Consider the following 21294-nt stretch of genomic DNA (forward strand, 5'->3'; position numbering starts at 1 on the left):
CTTGCTGTGCCATCTTTGAGGACCTGAGTTTGGATCTTCAGAACTCAGGTCAAAGCTGGGCAGTGTAATGTCCTTCATAATCCCAGCACTCCTTCACCTACCTGGGAGGTGGAGGAAGAAGGCTCTCTGAAAGCTCACAGACCTGACATTTGCAGGGGTGAACAGGTGGCCCTGTCTCAAACAAAGTGGAAGACAAGATTGCCTAGGAGGGTACTCTCTGTCCTGCATACACATTTCATCACTCACATGAAAACTCAGATATATACCATACAAAGACAAAACCAACCAACCAACCCCCCCCCAAAAAAAAAAACCAAACAAACCTAAAAGAGCCAAAATTTGATAGATATATGGCCAAAACGATGTAGTTACTGTTACTCAAAGGCTTGGAATTTTATTTCAAGGCTTCCCCGAGGATTTTGGGTTCCCAACAGATACCATTCAAGGTCTCCTAAATAAATACAGTACCTGTGGTCCAACGTGCAGATGAAACTTAAGGTCATCCAAGCTTCCTTACCTGGGAGGAAGGCTTGTAGTGATGTTTTCAGGTCAAAACGTGTTTCTACGCGGAGGGTCAGTACAGGTCAAGGTGAGAGAATCTCCCAAGAGGCTGCAGCTACCTTGATAAGATGAAGTCTTCTGAAAAAAGGGAAGAGAAGAGAAGGGGGCGAGGGGAGGAGAGGAGAGGAGAAGAGAGAAGAGAAGAGAAGAGAAGAGAAGAGAAGAAAAGAAGAGAAAAGAAGAGAAAAGAAGAGAAAAAAAGAAAAGAAAGAAAGGAAGGAAGAAAGAAAGGAAGGAAGGAAGGAAGGAAGAAAGGAAGAAAGAAAGGAAGGAAGGAAGGAAGGAAGGAAGGAAGAAAGGAAGAAAGAAAGGAAGGAAGAAAGGAAGAAAGAAAGAAAGAAAGAAAGAAAGAAAGAAAGAAAGAAAGAAAGAAAAAGTTCATTTACTGGTTGACTTGGAATCCCCTCCGAAGACCGGTTTCTCGTTTCTGCCAGGCTGCTCACGGCGCTTCAGCTCCCTTCCCCTAAAAACGGTTAGCGAGAAATCGGATTAAAATCGTCCAGCAAGAAACCTGGTTTTCTTCAATGAATGTCAACTGTTTGAAAGTTATGATTTATTTTGAAAAATGGTAGAACCAGGTATTTTGATCGCCATCTTCTGTGAGAAGGTCTTCTTGAAAGGTTAAGGCATGAAGGGACTGGATACTTTGCTTGCCGGGATCAATGTAAACTACAAGAAGGCCAGTTTTGACAGCTAGGCACATTTTGCACGTGGGCAAGGGTTTTGGGAACTAGACATTTTGCCCAGGACACATCTTTTACATACGAATACGGGGATCTAGGCTTTTCTTCTAAACACAGGATTGTTAATGGACGCGTATTAACACCTGCAGCGAGTCTACGCGGCACTCATTTTGCACACTCCTGTTTTGCCAGTCACACCCTTTGGCGGTGAAAGCGGAGTAGGGACGCTCAGGTGGCTCGAGGCAGAGCAACAGAAACTACAACTCCCAGCGGTGGCGACGGAAGCAGTCAGGCCCCGCCCAGCGGCCTGCGCTCCGGGGTAGGTCCCGGGCTCAGCTCTCGGCTTGGGTCCCAGCGCCGGGAGTCACAGCGCCGGTAGGCAGGGGCACCCAGCCGGTGAGCCGCATGGAGCCTCGCGCCGGGGACGGCTGCTTCCTGGGAGACGTGGGTACGTGCTTCGCGCCGCAGAGGCTAAGGGCAGCACGCAAGGGGCTAGAGCCAGGACCACGAGATCAGATCTTCGGGACAGAGCAAGTTCGTGGATGGCCCTTTTCCGGGAGAGATGGGCACCGCTCGCCGTTCCTAGTTGGTGATCAGAGGCGCTAGGGTAGAATGTAGTCATTCGAGCATGGTCCGGGTGATCCTGAGCATCTCAGACCAGCTTTTAATGTTTGTCACCCTTGTTCCAGGCCGGTGCACTGTGGGGCTGGTCATCCCTGTGATGCACCAGGTTTGGGAATCAGAATCTGCGGTCTACCCGAGCACCGCACACTTCGGGAATCATGCAGGGTCATTGCCCAGTTCAGCGGCAGAGCCTGGGAAGTGTGTGTGCACTGGACACTGGTTGGCAGCCTCAGGAGGAGCCCACTGCGGTCGCTGCACCACCTCCTGCTTGGTGCAGTGTATTGCGTTCAGGGTTACAGCATCCTACCCATACACTCAGCTGCAATCAGGGAGCATGCTCCAGAATGAGGACACGGCCCAACACTAGGACATGCCTGGCACCAAAGAAGTATTCTCTCTATTTTTGGGGCTGCCTTAATCCGTAAAATGGGCTCGAAGGCAGAGGAGCATTCTCCGGAGAAGTAATTTTTTTCTTGCCTACAAAGTAATAATATGATAAATGAAAGGGGTAACAAAAGTGTACTTCACAAGCTTGGATAGAAAGGAAAAAAGACAGACAAGCAGCCAGTCAGCCAGACAGACAGAAAGAACAAAGCTAAACAAACCAAAATGCTTCACCCAGTATTTTTACACAAGGAAAAACAGTAATACGAGGAAAATCGTATCTTAAGGGTTAATTTAGCTGACTGGGAAATTGCAGTCATAACAAGGTAGATAGATATTTCAATCGATTTTTGTAAAAGAAACACCTTCAGAATGAGCAAAGACCATTTAATAAACCTGTGTTTTCTTGGCACTGTAGGCCGGCGTAAGACTTTGACCCTGATGGCGTGGTCAGTGTTTGACTCACGTGAGCCTGCAATGGATGGCTAACCACGGAAGCCTACTGAGCATACATTTTCTTTTGTTCAGGTAGAGGTTAGCTTGGCAAAAGAGCCAGGCATGGTGGAACTCACCTGTAATCCTAGACCTTGGAGAGCAGAGGCAGTGTGGACATGGATTCCAGGCCAGCCGAGACTATGTGGCAAGACCTTGTGTTTACATGAATAAAACTATATCCCAAGTATATTTTTCTGCATAGCTTGTATAGGAGAAAATCACACTCTTAATATAGTGGTTGCAAACATGTTAGGGTTCCTGCATATTTTTGACGTTGTCATTCCAAAATTTTAATATGCGTCTCCAAAAAATATTGCTGGTATTTATATTTCCAGCCTAAATGAATGAGCTGAATGTGTTGACTCCAAAACAGTATTACTCTTCCAGCAGAAATGGAGCCCACCATATGAACGCTAATCGTGTAGCATTCTGACTTGTGATTCTGTATTCCTGTTGTACTGTAACCAAAATATTGATGCGTAACACTTTTTAGATGGTTTTTGCTTGCTTATGTAGATGTATTCCTCTTCTTTCAATTTAATAAGGTCTTTGGAGAGAAGGGACAGAAAAGATATTCCATGTGTCACTGGGAACCCCCTAGCTTTATCATTCTTTATTTCTGGGACCACCCAGTCTTAGCTAGGAATCGGGAGGTTTTCAATGCTTAGAGTGATGCTTTGAAGGGTTAGAATAAAAAACTTATCCTAAAATAGGAACTCAAAGGGAAGTGTGACAAACAAGTGTAAAAAAGCATACCTGAGGCTAGAAAAGGTTTTAAAGGCAAAAATAATAAGTAACAAACACACTCTTATGAGCAACACAGCACATTCTTTCTTATCTTCTTCATAACGTGGCCCTGTGAAAAAAGTTATCTCCTTCACAAGAAAATAAGGGTGCTGGTTTCAAAGGCAAATCTTTTCTCAAGTTCCTCAACAGGAGTGAAGAAGATAAGCCAGGCATGGAGGCATGCAGTTGTAATTTCAGCTGCTAGGAGGTACAGACAGGAGGACTATAAGTTTAAGGCCAGCTCAGTCTACTACCATCATCTGTTCTCAAAAAATAAACAAATGAACAAGAAAAGACAGGAGGAGAGGTGAGGGCTTTGTCAAGGGAAGCCCAGGCTCACTGTGTTCTGTGGTTGGGACTTGGAAGGTAAGGGAGTGTACCTTTGCTTATTAAGCATTATAGGGTGGCTAAAGGCAGGGACAGAGGCAGGCAGCAAATTACTGAATGAGGACAGGAAGGGAAGGGTGAAGTTTAAGTGTTCTAAGTAAGTGAGTTTTCATCAATGGCTGCTGTGGAGGGGACCCAAGGTGCTATTGTCACTACTTCCTGTTCTTCCACTTCCAGTCTGTTTTCACTTTCGCTTACTCTTTCACTTTCTTTTCCTTAGGCTTTTCAGGTTGTTACTCCCTTGTCTCTCTACAAAGGCAAACATTTTGGTTTTTCACTTCACTGTATTATACACACACATATATATGTGTATGTATTGTGTGTGTGTGTGGAGATTATGCCCCCCAACTTTTTTTTTTACATTGAATGAATGTTAAAGTCACATTGTATGCCATTACATTTTTTTTGTAAAAAAATTTTTTGGAGACTCAAAACATTTAAAAAGACAAGATAAAAAAATACCTTAAAAACTAACAAAAGCAGCTCAAATTTCAAGGTAAGGATTTCTACTAATAAAAAGATCTATTTTTCTCTTGGAAGTCAAAGTGCCTCTCAGTTTAAGGTCTGCTAAAATTTAAATACAGACTGCACAATTAAAGCTTGACGATAATGACCAATAACACTTCTTAAGTGCCTATTTTGGGCTGTTCCTGGGCACACACATTATGTTTAGGGATCACAGGCTCCTGAAGAACGGGCACTGTCATCCTTACAGTGGGGAGGAGGATAAACCCTCAAGTGTACCAAGAGGCTGGTCTGTTCCTATAGCTCTACCTATGCTTGTATTCCTTTGCCATCATTATAATGATGTTTGGAAACCAGCTGGGAGGTAAAGGGAGAGTACACTTGGCTCTCCTTGCTGATGTGTGAGTTGTGGTGTATTTCTCAAGTCCTCAGCTCCAGAAGTCATCCTTAGGGGCACAGATCTTAGTTTTCTGAGGTTCTAGGGAATAAGTGACGTAGGACCTGGACTTTTCCCTGAGAGCTGAAGAGAAGCGTTCTTTGAAGGATCTTGTTCCCATTCATAGTCGTTCATACTTCTTCCCTGGTGCTTTCCCAGCATGGTGGCTGTCCTGTCCATCTGTCCCTCCATCTCTCCCACCTTTTCCACCCTCTCTCCTCCCTATCTATTATCTATCTATCTATCTATCTATCTATCTATCTATCTATCTTGTCTTAGACAGCCCTGGATGTCCTGGGAACTAGCTCTGTAGACCACACTGGCCTCAAACTCACAGATCCATCTGCCTCTGCCTCCGCCTCCTGAGTGCTGGGATTACAACTATGTCCTAGCACTCCCACCCCCTTAAATATTTTTATTTTTAGTTATTACATGATGTGTGTGTCTCTGTGTGTGTGTGTGCATGTGTGTTTAAATACAGTGCTTACATCAGGTCTTTTGGTGTTGGAGTTAAAGGCTCTTATAAGCTGCTTCACTTTGGTCCTCCAGAAGACCTGCGGTTCTCTTAACCACTGAGGCATCTGTCCAGATCCAAGCACTGTTTTATGCTGTGCTGGGGGTCAAACCAAGGGCTTTGTGCATGCATTCAAGTGCTATACAAACTGAGCTTCATCTCCAACCTCCAGATCCTCTTTAGTGACTTGCTTTGAGTAAAATTGCTCATTCATATCGCATCAAAGAAGGTATGCCTGATATTTGACCCCTATTCACAGTCACAATGATGGACACTTTGTCCTGAACATGTCCTTAGTGGGTTTGAAGATGCTCTTTTTTGGGGTGGGCCTGCCAACTACTGAGAGATGGCTGGGCTGCAGAGAGGTTGTTTCAGTCATAGCTGTGATCTCTGTCAAAGTTAAGGTCAAGTCCAGCCCACCATTGGATGTGTCTATAGTATCCTGTGGAGGAAGGTCTCTGGAGAGTTGGCTTGCTCTGTACTGGGCAGGCTGGCGAAGGACAGCTACCCTCTTAGTTTTCTTGGAGAGTAGCTGGGCCTGGGCTGCACAGCTGCTTCCTGCTCTGCACAGACATACAGCAGGTCTCTACTGTCTGTAATTAACTGGGATAAACCAGCGGGGAGGAGACAGGCAAAGAAGAAACTGTTTTGCTGCTTATCCTGGTATGAATAGTTACACCATAGCTGCCAGGCCAGGAGAGTCCCTGGTGTTCATCTGGGGGCTCCCTGGAGCCCCTGGCTCACTATTTGTAAAGAATTCATGGCTCCATCTCAGAGGACCAGGGACTGAGCAGATAAACAGGGTAGGATGACAGTGGGAGCCAGAGACAATGCTGCGTCTGGAGCTTTTCTCAGAGATTCCCCAGTGAGGTGAAGCAAGGATTCTAGACTGCATTGAAAAGAATGTCAAGATGAGTCAGTGGGAAGTTTATTAAGTTAATTTGGTTGAGGTTTGTTAAGAAGTGACAGAACATTCCCGGGGGCTTGTTGGCCTGTCTGTCTGGCCTGATTGGTGAACTCCAGGTTCAGGGAGAGACTCCATCTCATTAAATAATAGAAAACACAGTTAAGGAAGACATGTGAGTTGACCTCTGGCTTGACATACATGTGCAGACATGTACATGTGCACCAGCAGCACACACGAAGAGAATAGAAGTCACTGGAAGACAGTGATCAGGTCCCACGTGACCAACTTATAATCTGGCTACATGATGAGGAAGGGAGATGGGAGGAAGCTGGTAACAAGAGACCAATTATATAGCAAAGACTGAAGACTGGGCTCCAGCCCCAAAGGCAGCTTGACAAAACAGTGCAGGGTCTCAGGTTTCCAGTGTAGCACCACCCCAGAGAATATAATGCTGTGGTCCACAAATGGGGCGATTCATCACCCCAGCCTGAGTGAAGCCTGACCAGCCAGTTTCTTAATTAACTGTGTTTTCTGTGCATACTCTTCAGCAATCTATTTAAGGTTCACACCCACATGCTGTCTTTCCTCCTTCCTTTTTCATTATATTTCCTGGTGCTTACTACTGGTCCCCGATTTATAACCCTAGAAGAGACATTTGGTGGTGAGGAGTGTGAGACACAGCCTAGACGACTAATGCCCCTCCCCGGCTAGAATGTTATCTTTTGGTGATGTCAGTGAGCAGGTGGCAGCTCTTCCCATACCAGGCTTTCCCCTGGCTTTTTGTTACTGTAATGGCTAACATCTCTTGTCGGCTTAATTGCACTTGGAATACAATACAATACCTGGGCAATACACCTCTGGGTATTTCTGTGAGAGCCTTTCCAAGTGTACAAGTAAGGACAAAAGACCCAAAGGAATGTGGTGGCTCCAGTCCATGGGCTGGGGTCCCAGATGGAAGAAAAAAAAATAAAATAAAAGGAGTGAGTGGAGCACTGGCATTCATCTCTCTGTGCTTCCTGCTTGTAAACACAATGTGTGAGCTGCCATGCCTTTCCAGCTAGGATAGATTTCGTCTCTTACCCTGTGCCAAATAAACTCTCCTCTCCTTATGTTGCCTTTGTCAGGTGTTTTGTCATAGCAGTGATTCAGCAACAAATACAGTTACTCTTAAAAATTTTTTTTAAAACATTTTATTTTTATTTTGTATGTATGGGAATTTGGCCTGCACGTATGTTTGTGTGCCTCTGGTGTTCAGTGCCACCAGAGGCCAGAAGAGGGTACTAGATCCTTCAGAGCTGAATTACAATGGTTATGAACCATCATGTGGGTGCTAGGAATTGAGCCCGGGTCTCCTGGAGGAGCAGCCAGTACTCTTAATAGCTGATCCATCTCTCCAGCCCTCTTCTTGAGTTGTGGTAAAGAGCATATAGCCAAGAGTTACCATCTTTTTCTGATGTAGAGTTCAGTGGCATCAAGCGCATTGCACATTTAGCACACCCATCACCACCCTTCGCCTGCACAACTCCTTTTTTTTTTTTTCCAAGTTTTTCTTTTTTTATTAATTAATTCAGTTTACATCTTGGTAAACTGAATTTAGGTCTCTCCCTAAATTCATCTAGATCTCTCCCTCCTCTCCTCCCAGCCCCACCCACCCTCCTGAATCCTTCCTCCTCCTGTTTCCTCAGAATAGGGGGAGGTCCCTAGCCAGACACCCCAGCTCATCTATTCACATGAGGACTGATTCTTCCTCCCCTGTATCCTGGTAGGGCAATCCTATTATGGGGGAAGTGATAAAAAAGCAGGATATCTCCATGTCAGAGATATCCCAGATTCCCTTGACAATTTGGCCTACATGAAGCCCAAGATGCCCATCAGGTATTTATAAGTGGAGGTCCTAGGTCCAGACCATACATTGTCTTTGGTTGGTGCCTCAGACTTCAGAGGCCCCTCTGGGCCCTGGTTGATTGGCTCTGACGGTTCTTGTTCCCACTCTTCCACCATTACTTCTGTCTATTCTATTCCCCTTTCTGATTGAGATTTGCACAGCCTCTAGGGTCCTCCTTGTTACTTATCTTTGTGGTATCTGTGTATTGTAGTATGTCTATCCCATACTGTATGACTAAAATCCACATACAAGTGAGTACATACCATGAGCATCTTTCTGGGTCTGTGTTGCTTCACTCAGGATGATCATTTCTTGTTCCATTTGCCTGCAAATTTCATGATTTCTTTGTTTTTAATGGCTGAGTAGTGTTCCATCATATAAATGTACCACAGTTTCTTTATCCATTCTTCGGTTGAGGTACATCTAGGTTGTTTCTAGTTTCTGGCTATTATGAATAAAGCTGCTGTGAACATGGTTGAGCAAATGTCCTTGTTGTATGATGGGACATCTTTTTGGTGTATGCCCAGGAGTGGTATAGCTGGGTCTTGAGGAATGGCTATTTCCAGTTTTCTGTGAAAGAGCCAGATTGATTTCCAAAGTAGGTGTATAAATTTGCATTCCCCCCAGCAATGGAGGAGTGTTACCCTTTTTCCACATCCTCACCAGCATGAGTTCTCACTTGAGTTTTTGATCTTAGCCATTCTGACAGATGTAAGATGGAATCTCAGAGGCGTTCTGATTTGCATTTCTCTGATGACTAAGGACAGTGATCATTTCTTTAAGTTTGTCTCCACCATTTGCAATTCCTCTGTTGAAAATTCTGTTTAGCTTTGTACCCATTTTTTATTTAGTTTGTTGTTGCTTATTTTCTTCTTTTTAAAAAGGACTTATTTATTTATTATTTATACAGCATTTTGCTTGCATGTGTGCCTGTGCACCAGAAAAGGGCACCAGATCTCACTATAGATGGTTTTGAGGCACCTTGTGGTTGCCTAGGAATTGAACTCAGGACCTTTGAAAACAGCCAGTGTTCTTAACCTCTGAGCCATCTCTCCAGCCCCAGTGTTTAATTTCTTAAGGGTTAATAACCTGCAGAACTCTTTATAATGCAAAACTGACTCTATGTACCTATTAGACAACAACTCTTCATTCTCATCAGTTCTATCAACTTTATTCAGCCATAGACCATGTATACTAGGTGCTAGGAACACAGTACTGAATAAGCAAAGCTTGCCTTCCCCTGTGATACCTCCATGCACTTGCCTGAGTGGGTACTTGGACATTTCGTTTCTGAATTCCCATCACTGGAAATGTTCTTCCATTGTCACTGTTGTGGTGTTCTGAGTTGTTTTTGTATTTGCCTTGCCCCTGACTGGGAGCTGCCGACTATTGATTGCATCTTAGACATCTTGGTACACGGAAGTGGAGAGTGCTGCTTCCATGTAGATACGCTGCTGAACGGATATATGGCAGGAACTGCACACGGCACGTTAGCTCTGCCCCAGGGCCTGTTCTGATCATACCGGCCTCCTTTCCCTCCATCTCTCCTCCCATCCCCTCCTCTTTTCTCCTCTCCGTTGCCCTCCCCTCCATCTCCTCCTCCTCTTCTCTCCCCACCACCTTGACACAAACCTAAGACTTACCCTGTCATCCCCTTCTTCTTAAAGTTTCATGAAACTTCTCTTACTTTGGGTTTTTCTCCTTCCACATTGACCTTAAGCTGTTAATTAGCTACTTCTCATTATCCCCTCAAATTGTATATTGCTGCTTATGGGGCACATTCCTCTTGGTAAGGTTCAGTGTGCAGAGGTACATGTGTGGAACTGCTGGAGGCAGCAGTGAGCTATAGATCTATCTGTATAGGGCCAGGGGTGGGAGATGGGGTCACAGTGTGAGCCAGATTCATTGCACAGACACCCATATATGCCCTGGCAAGAACATTGCGCGCCACCCTCTAGCTAGTGGGGATTGCTTATGGATTTTAATAGTAGCATTGGGCCCAATTACATGGCCACATGTGGCACCTTGGCTGCCAGTGTGCCCTGAGCCTCATGTGTATTCCTTTGTCTTGAGGGAAGTAGGAGGGTCTTAGTAAGTGTTCTGTTTCCTCTTCAGGTTTCTGGGTGGAGCGCACCCCTGTGCATGAAGCAGCTCAGCGCGGTGAGAGCCTTCAGCTCCAGCAGCTGATTGAGAGCGGAGCATGTGTTAACCAGGTCACTGTGGACTCCATCACACCCCTCCATGCAGCGAGTCTGCAGGGCCAGGCCCAGTGTGTGCAGCTGCTGCTGGCAGCTGGCGCCCAGGTGGGTAGCCATTTGAGCCAGACAGCCACCTAGTTGCAGCTGTGGAGTTGGTGGGACAGGCTCAGGAGAACACAAGAGAAGAGAAAAGACTGTAAGGTGTGTAAACACATGTATAGGACAGGGTGCCCCAGTGAAACGGCTTAGAGTGCTGAAAACCAGGGGAGGAGGCGGGATAGTTGCTGTGGGCCAGAGTAGGGAAGTGTTTCTAACATTGGGGCAGTGTTAGCAAAGCCGTTTAGCACAGCTCTGCTCTGAAATGGCCAGGGGAGAGCAGGGCAGCCACAGACCAGGTAGACTGTCTGGGAGCAGTTGGGTCTGGGGCTGAACAGTTGCCATGTAGGTTCAACAGAGTTCTTATCTCCAGGCTATCCAAGTGAGGTGCTGGCAAAACAACTGGGGTGAGGTGGAGAAAGAAAGTAACGAAGCACGCTTCTGCCATGCTTGCCTCCGCTAGTATGCATATTCATAGCACAGTTAGTTTTAGCTGCCAGTGGTTTCCATTCTGCAGGCCACCTGCCTGTGTGCTTGGCAGAGGTGGCGGGATCTGAGCTGCCCCCATGCTGGTGTGTATGAAGCACTTCCAAAACCTAGTCTCGGAGCTCACCAACTGAGTGCAGAACGAAGGCAATCCACCATCTACTCTTCCCCTCCCCGAAGCTTGGACTGGAACAAGTTGCAGTTTTCAGGGTGTACCCGCGCAGAAGCCTGTCTCGCATAAATTCTAAGTGTGTTTTCCCAGGCTAGGGCATTGCCTTGTTCCTGGACTATGATTTTTCACCAAGATGAGGCATGCTAAGCAGTCTGGAGCACTTCTTTTTAGTCAGAGCTTGAGTCGAAACCCAGTTTGATACCTGCTGCCCCAACCCATAAACACTTCCCTGCTCGGGTCCACAGCAACCATCCCACTTCCTCCCATATGGCTTTTAGCACCCTAAGAAGTTTCACTGGGGGCACCCTGCTTATTCACAGGTTTACACACCTTACAGTCTTTTCTCTTCTCAGGCTCTCCTTTTCTGCCCCGTGTTTATTATTTGCTTGGGGTTGTAGTAAGGGTGAGGTTGAGTTTCATCCTGCCCTCGAAGGGAGGAAAGCTTCTCCAACGAGGGATGCCTATACTTAGGAGACGCCTATGCATTCGTGCCCCCAATCCATACATCTTTCTCTTTGAACCCCCTTGCATGGCTTGGTGCATACCAGCAAAGTAGGAATCTTAGGACGTTAACTTTGCAAACATGAATCTGCATAAAGATCACAAAGGGTCATTACATTTCTTCACTAACCCTCTGACATCTGCTTCTTCTGTCCTTTGAGGTGGATGCACGAAACATTGATGGCAGCACCCCTCTTTGTGATGCCTGCGCCTCAGGGAGCATCGAGTGTGTGAAGCTCTTGCTGTCCTATGGGGCGAAGGTCAACCCTCCTCTGTACACAGCATCCCCGCTACATGAGGCCTGCATGAGCGGTGAGTGTTGGGGACCATTGAAGTCACTTAGAGCCCAAAGAAGAACGGTGGCCTGTGTGGATGGCGTGGGGAGGGACCAGTAGGATCTCCCAGTTCTTGTCTTCTTGAAGAAAAGAATTTAGTCAAGAGTCATAAACAGTTTAAGCAGAAGTTTATTTATCAAAACCAAGTAAAACAAGCACTCCACAGAGAGATTGGAATGGGCCATCCCAAGGTATGAGCAGCCCAGAGAATTCTGAGTTGTGGATCTTAAAGAAGTTTTCATGAGGTAGGTGGCCTATTCTCCTCCTAAATTATGGTGGACCAGACTTTCCATTTTAGGGTATTTCCTTATGATCCTCTAAGAAAACAAAACCCATAAAAGAAGAGGTGTGTCAAAAGCCTCGGTGCCAGCAATAATATAACGATGTCAAGTCATTTGGGCATATTGCCCTTTATTTGCTTGCACTTGTGGGGAAATGCCCCAGTGTCTTAGTCTCAGATAATGTGGGAACAACCTAACTGAAGCTTCAAGGTTATCTTTCCACGAAGGGGCGTTTGACCATCAGGAGACATATCTGCTAACATGTAGCTACCATGTTCCTTGGTTACTTCACATCTAATGCCTGGCCCACTTGGTATCAGTGGGACTTGATCTGAGGGAGAGATGGAGAAATGAGGCAAAAAGGGACTCAGGCTAACCTGGGAGCAATGGCACATATGAAAAGAATTTATCTGGGAGCAGGGACCTCTGAGAAAGGGAGAGTATATGTGGTGGTTGTGATGTTAGGATGAACTTGGCCAGTGTGGGTGAGGGGGCTCCATTTCAGGGATTGGGATGGTTGCTGAGTAGCTATCAACAACTAGAAGATAATTCAGTCGTTTGAGAAGATGGAATCTATGGCCGAATCTTCCTGGGAAGGAGAGACTAGGGCCCAAGCCTTGATCCAAACAGAAGGAGGGGCAGGAAAGAAACAACCTGCATAGTGAGAATGCCAGAGACAGGTTCCTTCATTCAAGAGACCACTGGCATGCCGGAAGTCACATGTGCCTTCTGAATGCTCCCTAGACGTGGTGCAGGGGGACATGGAGATGAGGGTCAGGTCATAGTCTTTGCTGCCTGTGTCTAAGTGGTTTCCCGCATCTTCCGTCCTCAGCAGAAAAGTGGCCATGACCCTGCCATTTCACAACCAAGCATGCTAAGAATTCCCGAGGGGAGAGAAAAGAGGCCTTCGGATTCTCCTAGAGCCATGCGGCATAACCAACCACTTTGTTCATTGAGATATAGGCTGTTTTACCTCTGTTCCTTGCAGGGCCACCTTTTCAGCTGCTGTTTGTCATGGCTGTCCATTTCCAGTGTATGTATTTATGAACATCTCCATCTTTCCCCATTTATTTTAAGGGAGCTCCGAATGTGTGAGGCTTCTTATTGATGTTGGGGCCAATCTGGAAGCACATGATTGCCATTTTGGGACCCCTCTCCATGTTGCCTGTGCACGTGAGCATTTGGACTGTGTCAAAATGTTGCTCAATGCAGGTAGGTTACATTTATCTGAGTGGTTGACTTACCTGGGCCATACCAGCAGAGGGCTGGGTAGGGGAAGTAGACAGACTGGTTCTCCCACTGTTCAGAGAGACCTTATGCCTTGGTGTCTGTATCTATAAAACTAGAAAAATAAATCCCATTTTCTCATGCATTGGGAATATTCTCAAAAATTGGCTGGTATCAGTCAATGCTCAGTAAATGCATCTGATTACTTTATTATTTATTTAGGCACATACATGTGTGTGTGTGTGTGTGTGTGTGTGTGTTGTTCATGTATCAGAGGGAGATATCAAGTGTCCTGCTTTATCATTCTTTGCCTTATACCCTTTAGACAGAATCTCTCACTGAAGTTTGACTTAGACTGGCAGCCAGCAAGCCCTAGTAAGCCTCCTGTCTCTTCTCCTCACGTCGCCACAGGGCTGTGCCCAGCTTTTTAGATAGGTCCTGGAAATTAGAACCCAGATCCTCTTGCTTGCATATCAAGTAGTCCTACCTGATAAGCCATCTCCCTAGGCCCACAAATGGTTGTTTTTAGAGAACCCAGGCAGCTATTTATAATGTCTGCCTGATAAGGTTTTCTATCTGAATCTGAGAGTCAGAGGTGTCACGGGAAATGGGGTTGGCAGAATGTAGGAGAATGGAGCATCTGGAGAATCTGGCTTGTGGCAGTGTTTGAAAAAGGCTGCCTGCAGAGAGGTTTCCAAACTGAACAGAAGGTCTCCACATGTCTTTTTGTGGAGATGAACTCTTTTTGTTTGTTTTTCTGAATACTTAACTCTCTGGCTGGTTGAATCCATGAATACAGAACCCAACAGTACCCAGATGGCTGTTTCAATGAAGAAGCCAATTATAACTGGGTAAACAGTGAAGGTCATTTCTTGGTTCATGTAACAATACATGAGAAGTATAATGAAAGTATAGATGGTCATTTTGATCTCATGGTTCGAGTGTCGCTACAACTTTGAAGTTTGAAATCTGCTTTTCTTGGTGTTAGCTCTTTGCTATGATAGTGAACACTTGGATATAGCAGATTCACCATGTATGTGTGTGTGTGTGTGTGTGTGTGTGTGTGTGTATGACACACATATGTAGGAGCCTGCAGAGGCCAAGAGGGTATCAGATCCCTGGAGCTAGAGTTACAGGCAGTTATGGGAACAGCATCTCTCAGCCCTTCAACACTTTACATTTTAAGACTCTCCTGTAGCTTTTTCAGAAGGGTGAAGAGTCTCCTTCCCAGGTGTCACTAGTATACCTCCCTAATGCTCCATTGGCTGAAACTAGGTCTTATGACTATAGTCCAGCATTGTCAAATTTTGATTGGGTGACTTAAACCAATTACTGTGGTAGAGGGAAGGATATTGTACCAGTAAGGGTAGATCTGGAGGTAAGGGTAGATCTGCTTGCTTACCCCACCCCAACCCCCTAAAGTTTTTACAGGGAGATTTCTATATATCCAGCAAATGGAGTATTAGTAGAATTGGGTGCAGAGGCAGTCCTTCTTCCATGGAAGAAACTAAGCATTGATAAAAGATGTAATCTGGGCCAGAATGTACCAGAGAAAAAGAAAAGAGCATTCTTTTTTTTTTTTTTTCAGGTAACATATGATATTTGTATATAATGAAAATTTTTTTTCCATTTTAAAATTTATTACCATTTATTCACTTTGCATACCAGCTGTAGGCCCCTTCCTCGTCCCCTACCAGTCCTGCCCTCCCTCCTTCATCTCCTCCCATGCCCCTCCCCAAGTCCACTGATAGGGGAGGACCTCCTCCCCTTCCATCTGACCCTAGCCTATCAGGTCTCATCAGGACTGGCTGCATTGTCTTCCTCTGTGGCTGTGTCCCCCTCCCCTGCCACCTCAGGGGGAGGTGATCAAAGAGCCAGCCACTGAGTTCATGGCAGAGATAGCTCCTGTTCCCATTACTAGGGAATCCACTTGGATACTGAGCTGCCTTGGGCTACATCTGTGCAGGGTTTTAGGTTATCTCCATGCATGGTCCTTGGTTGGAGTATCAGTCTCAGAAAAGACCCCTGTGCCCAGAGAAAAGAGGATTCTGAGCCTTTATCCAAACCAGAACTAAAGACAGAAAGAGTCAGGAAGAGGTAAACCAGATGCCACTGTAATTCCTGATAGGCTCCCTCAACAGGATTGTGTTTTATTTCTTTCCCTTTGGACTGCTTTCTCAGTGAGATATTTCCAAGCTATATAGAAGCAGAGAGAAGTAGGTATCACATATACAGTTTTATAAAAGCAATGGTATTCTGTACGACTGAGGCTGAGTCACAGGCCTGTGGGAGAACCTAAGGAGAGCCACATTCCACGGCTCCAGAAAACATGCAGCCTGTGCTTCTGGCTCTGCTGGAGGACCTGAGCCCTATATGGAGTGGTCTTACGTACTCCACAGGTGGGCAAAGAGGTGGTTGCTCCTTTTCTTTTTATAGGTAGAGATGCGGAGTGTAGGAACTAGACTATGTTTGTGGAGGAAGAGAGCTGGTGAGGATCAAAGTCCAGTTATTATGGTTAAGTAATTTTTCACCTGATCACTTACAGTAAATATTTAACTCTTCTGGAAGCGTACAGAACTGGGTAGTTGAGGATTATTTACTCTTCCATCTCCTTGGCAGAGCTCATGCTCTGGGTATTGAGTCATTTGTGTGATGTTCCAGGATTGTGGCTGTTTCATCTGTGTGTTAAGGGTGTGTTAGGGCAGCCCTCACTTCACTGACTTCTGTTTTACTCCAAATCACATTAATCCTATTTTGTTTTGAAGTGGGAATTTTGGTAATCAGCCAGCTTTGACCCCTTTCCCCCCGAGGCATGGAATTGATAGTTCTTAAAGCCCAGAGGAGTTGGTTCTTTTACCACCTCTCTGGTTGGCCAAGACATAAAATGTTCATTGTGCCACAAAGTCACTCCCTCATGGCATTATTCCTTCCCTCTCTTTCTGCTACTGCTCCAACTTTCTAATAAAAACCGGTCACTGTTGGTCATCTCTCATGATTTCTGCTTTCAGCACTAACTTGAACCTGTCCCTATTGCTGTGTTCACACTGGAGCTGATGTTTCCAGTCGGTGTCCTCCCTCCCCCGCCTTCCTTTCTACCCAGTCAAATCATGCCAAGCACACATTATGGAAAATTTTATTGTTTACTTTGGGAACGCCTCTTTGAAAGAGTCACTCATCAAAGACTTATCAGAGCAGCCATGGGAGCAAACAGCGAGGAAGGAGGGGTGGACATTCCAGATCTTTCCTGCTTCCTCTCTCTCTCTCTCTCTGACCTTGAGGGAGTTTTGCTTCCTTGTGTCTCTTTCTCTATTGTTAACATTGAGATAATCACATTCCTTCCTGGCTGGCAAGAACATGGCAAGAATCAATAAGAAAAAGCCGTTTGGACTTTATATTCTGTGAGCTTTACAATTTAGTTTTCATTAGAAAATGTGTATCTAGCATTAAAAATTTTATTTTTGTATGATGATTACCACAGTCTACTCCTATAAGCAGGGGTTGAAAGAAAATCATCTGAGGTAAGAGAGTGATTGGATTGTAGGGAAAGATTTTCTTTACTGATTTCTCATACCACTCTGCAATTCATATGGATGATGCCAGCCTTCTCTGACCAGAGGTCTCGGGGTTTTGCCAGGAGGAATGGAAAGCGTGTTTTTAGGATAACACTGTGGCCATTGTGATAAACACAGCTCTTAATTCCTTTAGAGGGCTAAACAGATCTTAAAGCAGAAAGTAGCACTTTCCAACTATGTTTTGAGCAGTGGAACCATCACCTAAAGTGATCACTGAACAGTGGAATGTTCCTGGCATAGCTATGATTTTATGACCATAGTTTGAAACTGTAATTTGGGGAATTAATTGATGCAAAGATATTTGCTTGGTTTCTTAAAAAAATACTTTAATCTTTTCCTAATAATTGTTAGCTATTAACTTTTTACTGGTTCAAGAGGAGACTTCAAAGACGTTAACATCTTCTTCTAAATTCTAAGGCTTTGGAAAATCCATTATATAAAACCAGTGATTGCTACGTGTCAAGAAAGACATTTTCACATCAACCATTTTTTTTAATCAAAATCTTTAAATTTTTTAAACATTTAACTTAAATTTTTATTTATTGTTATTGTATCCATATGGGTTCAGGTGTGCATGCCAAAAGACATGTGTGGCAATCAGAGGGCAGCCTTGTGGAGTTCATTGTTACCTTTCCTCTCTTTGTGCGTTCTGGGGATCCAGCTCAGAAGTCACCAGGCTTCTGCTGAGCCATCTTGCCAGTCTCAAGGTCTTCATTATTTGTTTTTAGATGTATTTTAAAAGGCTGTGTTTATCCACACCACTCTGAAGGTATCTATTCTTGTTTGAGCTAAGAAGCTGAGCCAGATCAGACCTGGTTAATACTTAGACAGGAGGCCTAGGAATAGCAGGTGTCGTAGGCTTTGGTGCTGTACTTAGCTGCAAATTCTCTGAATCTTTCTGTATGCCTCCAGCTAGATGAGGAAAGTGGAGCTAGTTTCCAGCTAACTGTTCAAGTCCTTTATCTGTTTCTCCATTATCTCTCTCAGTATACAAAAGAATATATTTAGGGAATATTCATTCTTTCGCCAAGCCAGTTATTATTTTGAGCCACAGTGCCCACGGTAGAGCAGCTGTGTCACTTGGTATGTTTGTGTCCAATCCAAGCACAGGCTGCCACATTTTGGTGACTTAGGATGAGCCCCTAGAAATCTGGGGACCTATGAGGACGGATTACAGAATACTCTGAGCACAGACTCAGAACAGACATTTGATGCGTATGAAGCCTTTCACTTTGCTTCATACCACACACATCCCTGACTTTCAAAAGGAAAAAAGAAATATTGCTCTTGATTTTGCAAGGGCACTCTACTTTGATTTTGCTTTCTGGGCGGGGTTGCTTTTGCGCTCTGCCAAAGGGTGATGTGTAGATCAGTCTTCCTCTTGGTTCCACACTTTCCCCTTGGTAACAGACATTCTCTGTTCTGGCTCCCCAGGGGCCAATGTGAATGCAGCAAAGCTTCACGAGACCGCCCTTCACCATGCGGCCAAGGTCAAGAACGTGGACCTCATTGAGATGCTCATAGAGTTTGGAGGCAACATCTATGCCCGTGACAACCGGGGCAAGAAGCCCTCGGACTACACGTGGAGCAGCAGTGCCCCGGCCAAGTGCTTTGAGTATTATGAAAGTGAGCCAGGCTCAGTTGTGCAAATACTCCCCTATCCCAGGCTGCCCGGAACTACTAACATTCATCTTGGGTCCCCATTTTGCTAGTTCTCTTTGAATTTATGCTGGCTACATTGAGTTGAGTACTGAGTTCCTGTCCTTCCTTGGTCACCAGGATATACTACGAATACTTCTGTTTCTGGGGGCTGTTTTGTGCTGAAACATCAGCCCTTGCCATATCCCTGTGGCCTATGGCTCCACTGAGGAAAGAAACCTATAGTCCTGTGATCTGGCTACTAGCACATTTCCTGGCATGAACCCTTCACCCACACCTCATTTGGCTAGATGTGTGATAAACGAGCCTCTTAGCCACAAATTTAGTTCTTTGCTAAGCCTATTTGCTAAACAGCAAGTGCCAAAAACAAGCCAATGACCCCCCTCCAACAGAACAGAGGTCGTCTCTAAGCCCCAACCCCATGGGAGGAATCCCTGTGGATATCATGGGAACCTTATTACCTGGCTTCATTAGCCCCGGCTATCTGACCTTTTGGGCTCTTCCAGCTCTGCCTTCACACTCATTAGGTTGCATTAGGGTATACTTCTAGGAACTATCCTCATGTGTTTCTTTGGTCCTTTTTTTGCAGAGACACCTCTCACCCTCTCACAGCTCTGCAGGGTGAGCTTGAGGAAGGCCACTGGCGTTCGAGGGCTAGAGAAAGTCGCCAAGTTAAACATCCCTCCCCGGCTCATTGACTACCTTTCCTACAACTGAGCTGCAGGTGGGGAGCTGGGAAGGCTGTGTGACCAGTGTGGCTTTCACTGTACTGTGCCTAGCCCTGGGCCCTAAAGAGTTCTGCCTGTTTCCCTGCAACACCATTGTTTGCTGTAGATAGACTGACGCTCCTCTGTGTTCTTCTTGGCCGTCCTTCTAAATGTCTTCTGAACCCTGGAGAAGATTTCTGAAGCACCAGGAGGCCAGTGTCTGGCATCGCCACTGTGGATGTAGCCCTGGCTCATCTCCTGGAACTAATGCTGTCACTCTGGGGTGGGCTAAGTTCTTCACGTTTCCTCTTGCCACAGACCTCAAAGGCACTCAAGACAGACAGTTCAAGGTGCATGGGGAATACTAGAGATTCAGGACACTAATGTTGATTATCCTATGTCTGTGTGCCGTGCTTAGAAGCGTCAGGTTCCAAGCACTTGGCCCTGTGCTGGGATGCCTCTTCTGGTGGCGTCTTGTCACTTGGGCAGTCTTTCTGGAGCAGCAGCTGGTGCTTTCCAGGGTCTGCCTGCACCCAGATATATCACTCAGGGCTTTATAGATCGGAGTGGGGAAGGCTCAGGATTTGTACCCCCACCTCCAGCCATGTTTCTTGGGATGATTGTCTCCAATATTAGGATTCAAATTGTCAAAAAGTTTATATTGGGGCCTGAAGAGATAGCTTAGGACTAGAGTTCAGTTCCCAGCACCTACACCAGGCAGCTTACAATGGCCTGTTACTTCAGCTCTAGGGGATCCGACACCCTCTTCTGGCCTCCTTAAGCACTCACACTTATGTGTACAACAAACACACACACAGAGATAACTAAAGTAAAATCTGTTAAAAAGTTTATGTTGGAAAACCTTTAGATTAAAAATATATGTATATGTCTATATATACATATGCATTCATATATATATATATGCTATAACAAGATTTGTAATGAGCCATTCAAACAGTAAAAACAGTAGAGAATATGAAAGTGCAAGACTTGAACCAGATGGGAATGAGATTCATTAGCCAAGTCAGGAAAAGTCACAATTCCTTCTTATAGTAATAAAAGTAAGTCCTTGTACATTGTGGGTGAAACATTAAGTCTAACATTCAGACTGAATTTTCCTGACTAATATTCTATATCTTACTAATATTGATAGTACCCCATATACAATAGGGAGAACTATATCAAGAAAGGCCACAAATTCTGAGTAAATCCATGTTTCTTCATGCAATAGTAATAACAATCATTTAAAAAAGGCACTGGATTCTGCCTCTTTTATCTTTGTAACAGAATCTTGCCTCTAGTAATAAAACCCAATAAAAGTTCCATCCAATATATATACTCTTTGGTATAGAATAAGTAAGGTTCTCCCACCATTACTGTCCAATAAAAATGGTTGGATGAATTTTGTCATTGTGTCTTATTTTCAGGGACAGATATGCCAGGACTGGCTTCATTCTGTGTGAGATGATTGGGGTCACTCCCTGTCCTAGGGACCTGATGACTAGCATTTTGGGTCCTTGCCCACTCTTTCTTTCTTTCTTTCTTTCTTTCTTTCTTTCTTTCTTTCTTTCTTTCTTTCTTTCTTTCTTTCTTTCTTTTCTTTCCCTTCCTTCCTTCCTTCCTTCCTTCCTTCCTTCCTTCCTTTTTTTTTTTTTTTTTCACCACAGCTCTAGCTGTCCTGTAACTCACTCTAGACCAGATTGGCTTTGAACTCAGAGATCTGCCTGCCTCTGCCTCACAAGTACTGGGATTAAAGGCGTATACCACTACTCCTGGCTCCTTGTCCACTATTAAGCAGGGCTGTGATGATAAGAAAAAGTTTCTTTGTTTCTCTGGACCTGAATTGTTTCAGCTATAAAGTTGGGGTAACAGGTCAGGCTTGGATCAGAAAAATGATCTTGACCAACCACTGGCTGATCTCTTTACTTTACAG

At 45.0% G+C, this 21294-nt stretch overlaps 1 protein-coding gene across 1 annotated transcript; it reads left to right on the plus strand.

The window, feature by feature from the left end:
- The first annotated feature begins 1535 nt into the window (after positions 1 to 1535).
- Positions 1536 to 20763, plus strand: Asb13 (ankyrin repeat and SOCS box containing 13). Its single transcript, XM_021659261.2, has 6 exons — positions 1536 to 1692; positions 10243 to 10430; positions 11742 to 11892; positions 13274 to 13408; positions 18430 to 18621; positions 19244 to 20763. Exons 1-6 carry the CDS (start codon positions 1650 to 1652, stop codon positions 19369 to 19371), a joined length of 837 nt encoding a protein of 278 aa, XP_021514936.1. The 5' UTR covers positions 1536 to 1649; the 3' UTR covers positions 19372 to 20763.
- The last annotated feature ends 531 nt before the right edge of the window (positions 20764 to 21294 follow it).

The sequence above is a fragment of the Meriones unguiculatus genome, chromosome 19 (genome assembly GCF_030254825.1).
Source record: "Meriones unguiculatus strain TT.TT164.6M chromosome 19, Bangor_MerUng_6.1, whole genome shotgun sequence".
Lineage (NCBI taxonomy): Eukaryota > Metazoa > Chordata > Mammalia > Rodentia > Muridae > Meriones > Meriones unguiculatus.

Bases quoted from the DNA above. Each gene is read 5' to 3' on its own strand.
- Asb13 (XM_021659261.2), top strand. From the start codon at position 1,650: ATGGAGCCTCGCGCCGGGGACGGCTGCTTCCTGGGAGACGTGG. The intron at 1,693-10,242 runs GTACGTGCTTCG...TTTCCTCTTCAG, and splicing joins CTGCTTCCTGGGAGACGTGG to GTTTCTGGGTGGAGCGCACC. The intron at 13,409-18,429 runs GTAGGTTACATT...CTGGCTCCCCAG, and splicing joins CAAAATGTTGCTCAATGCAG to GGGCCAATGTGAATGCAGCA.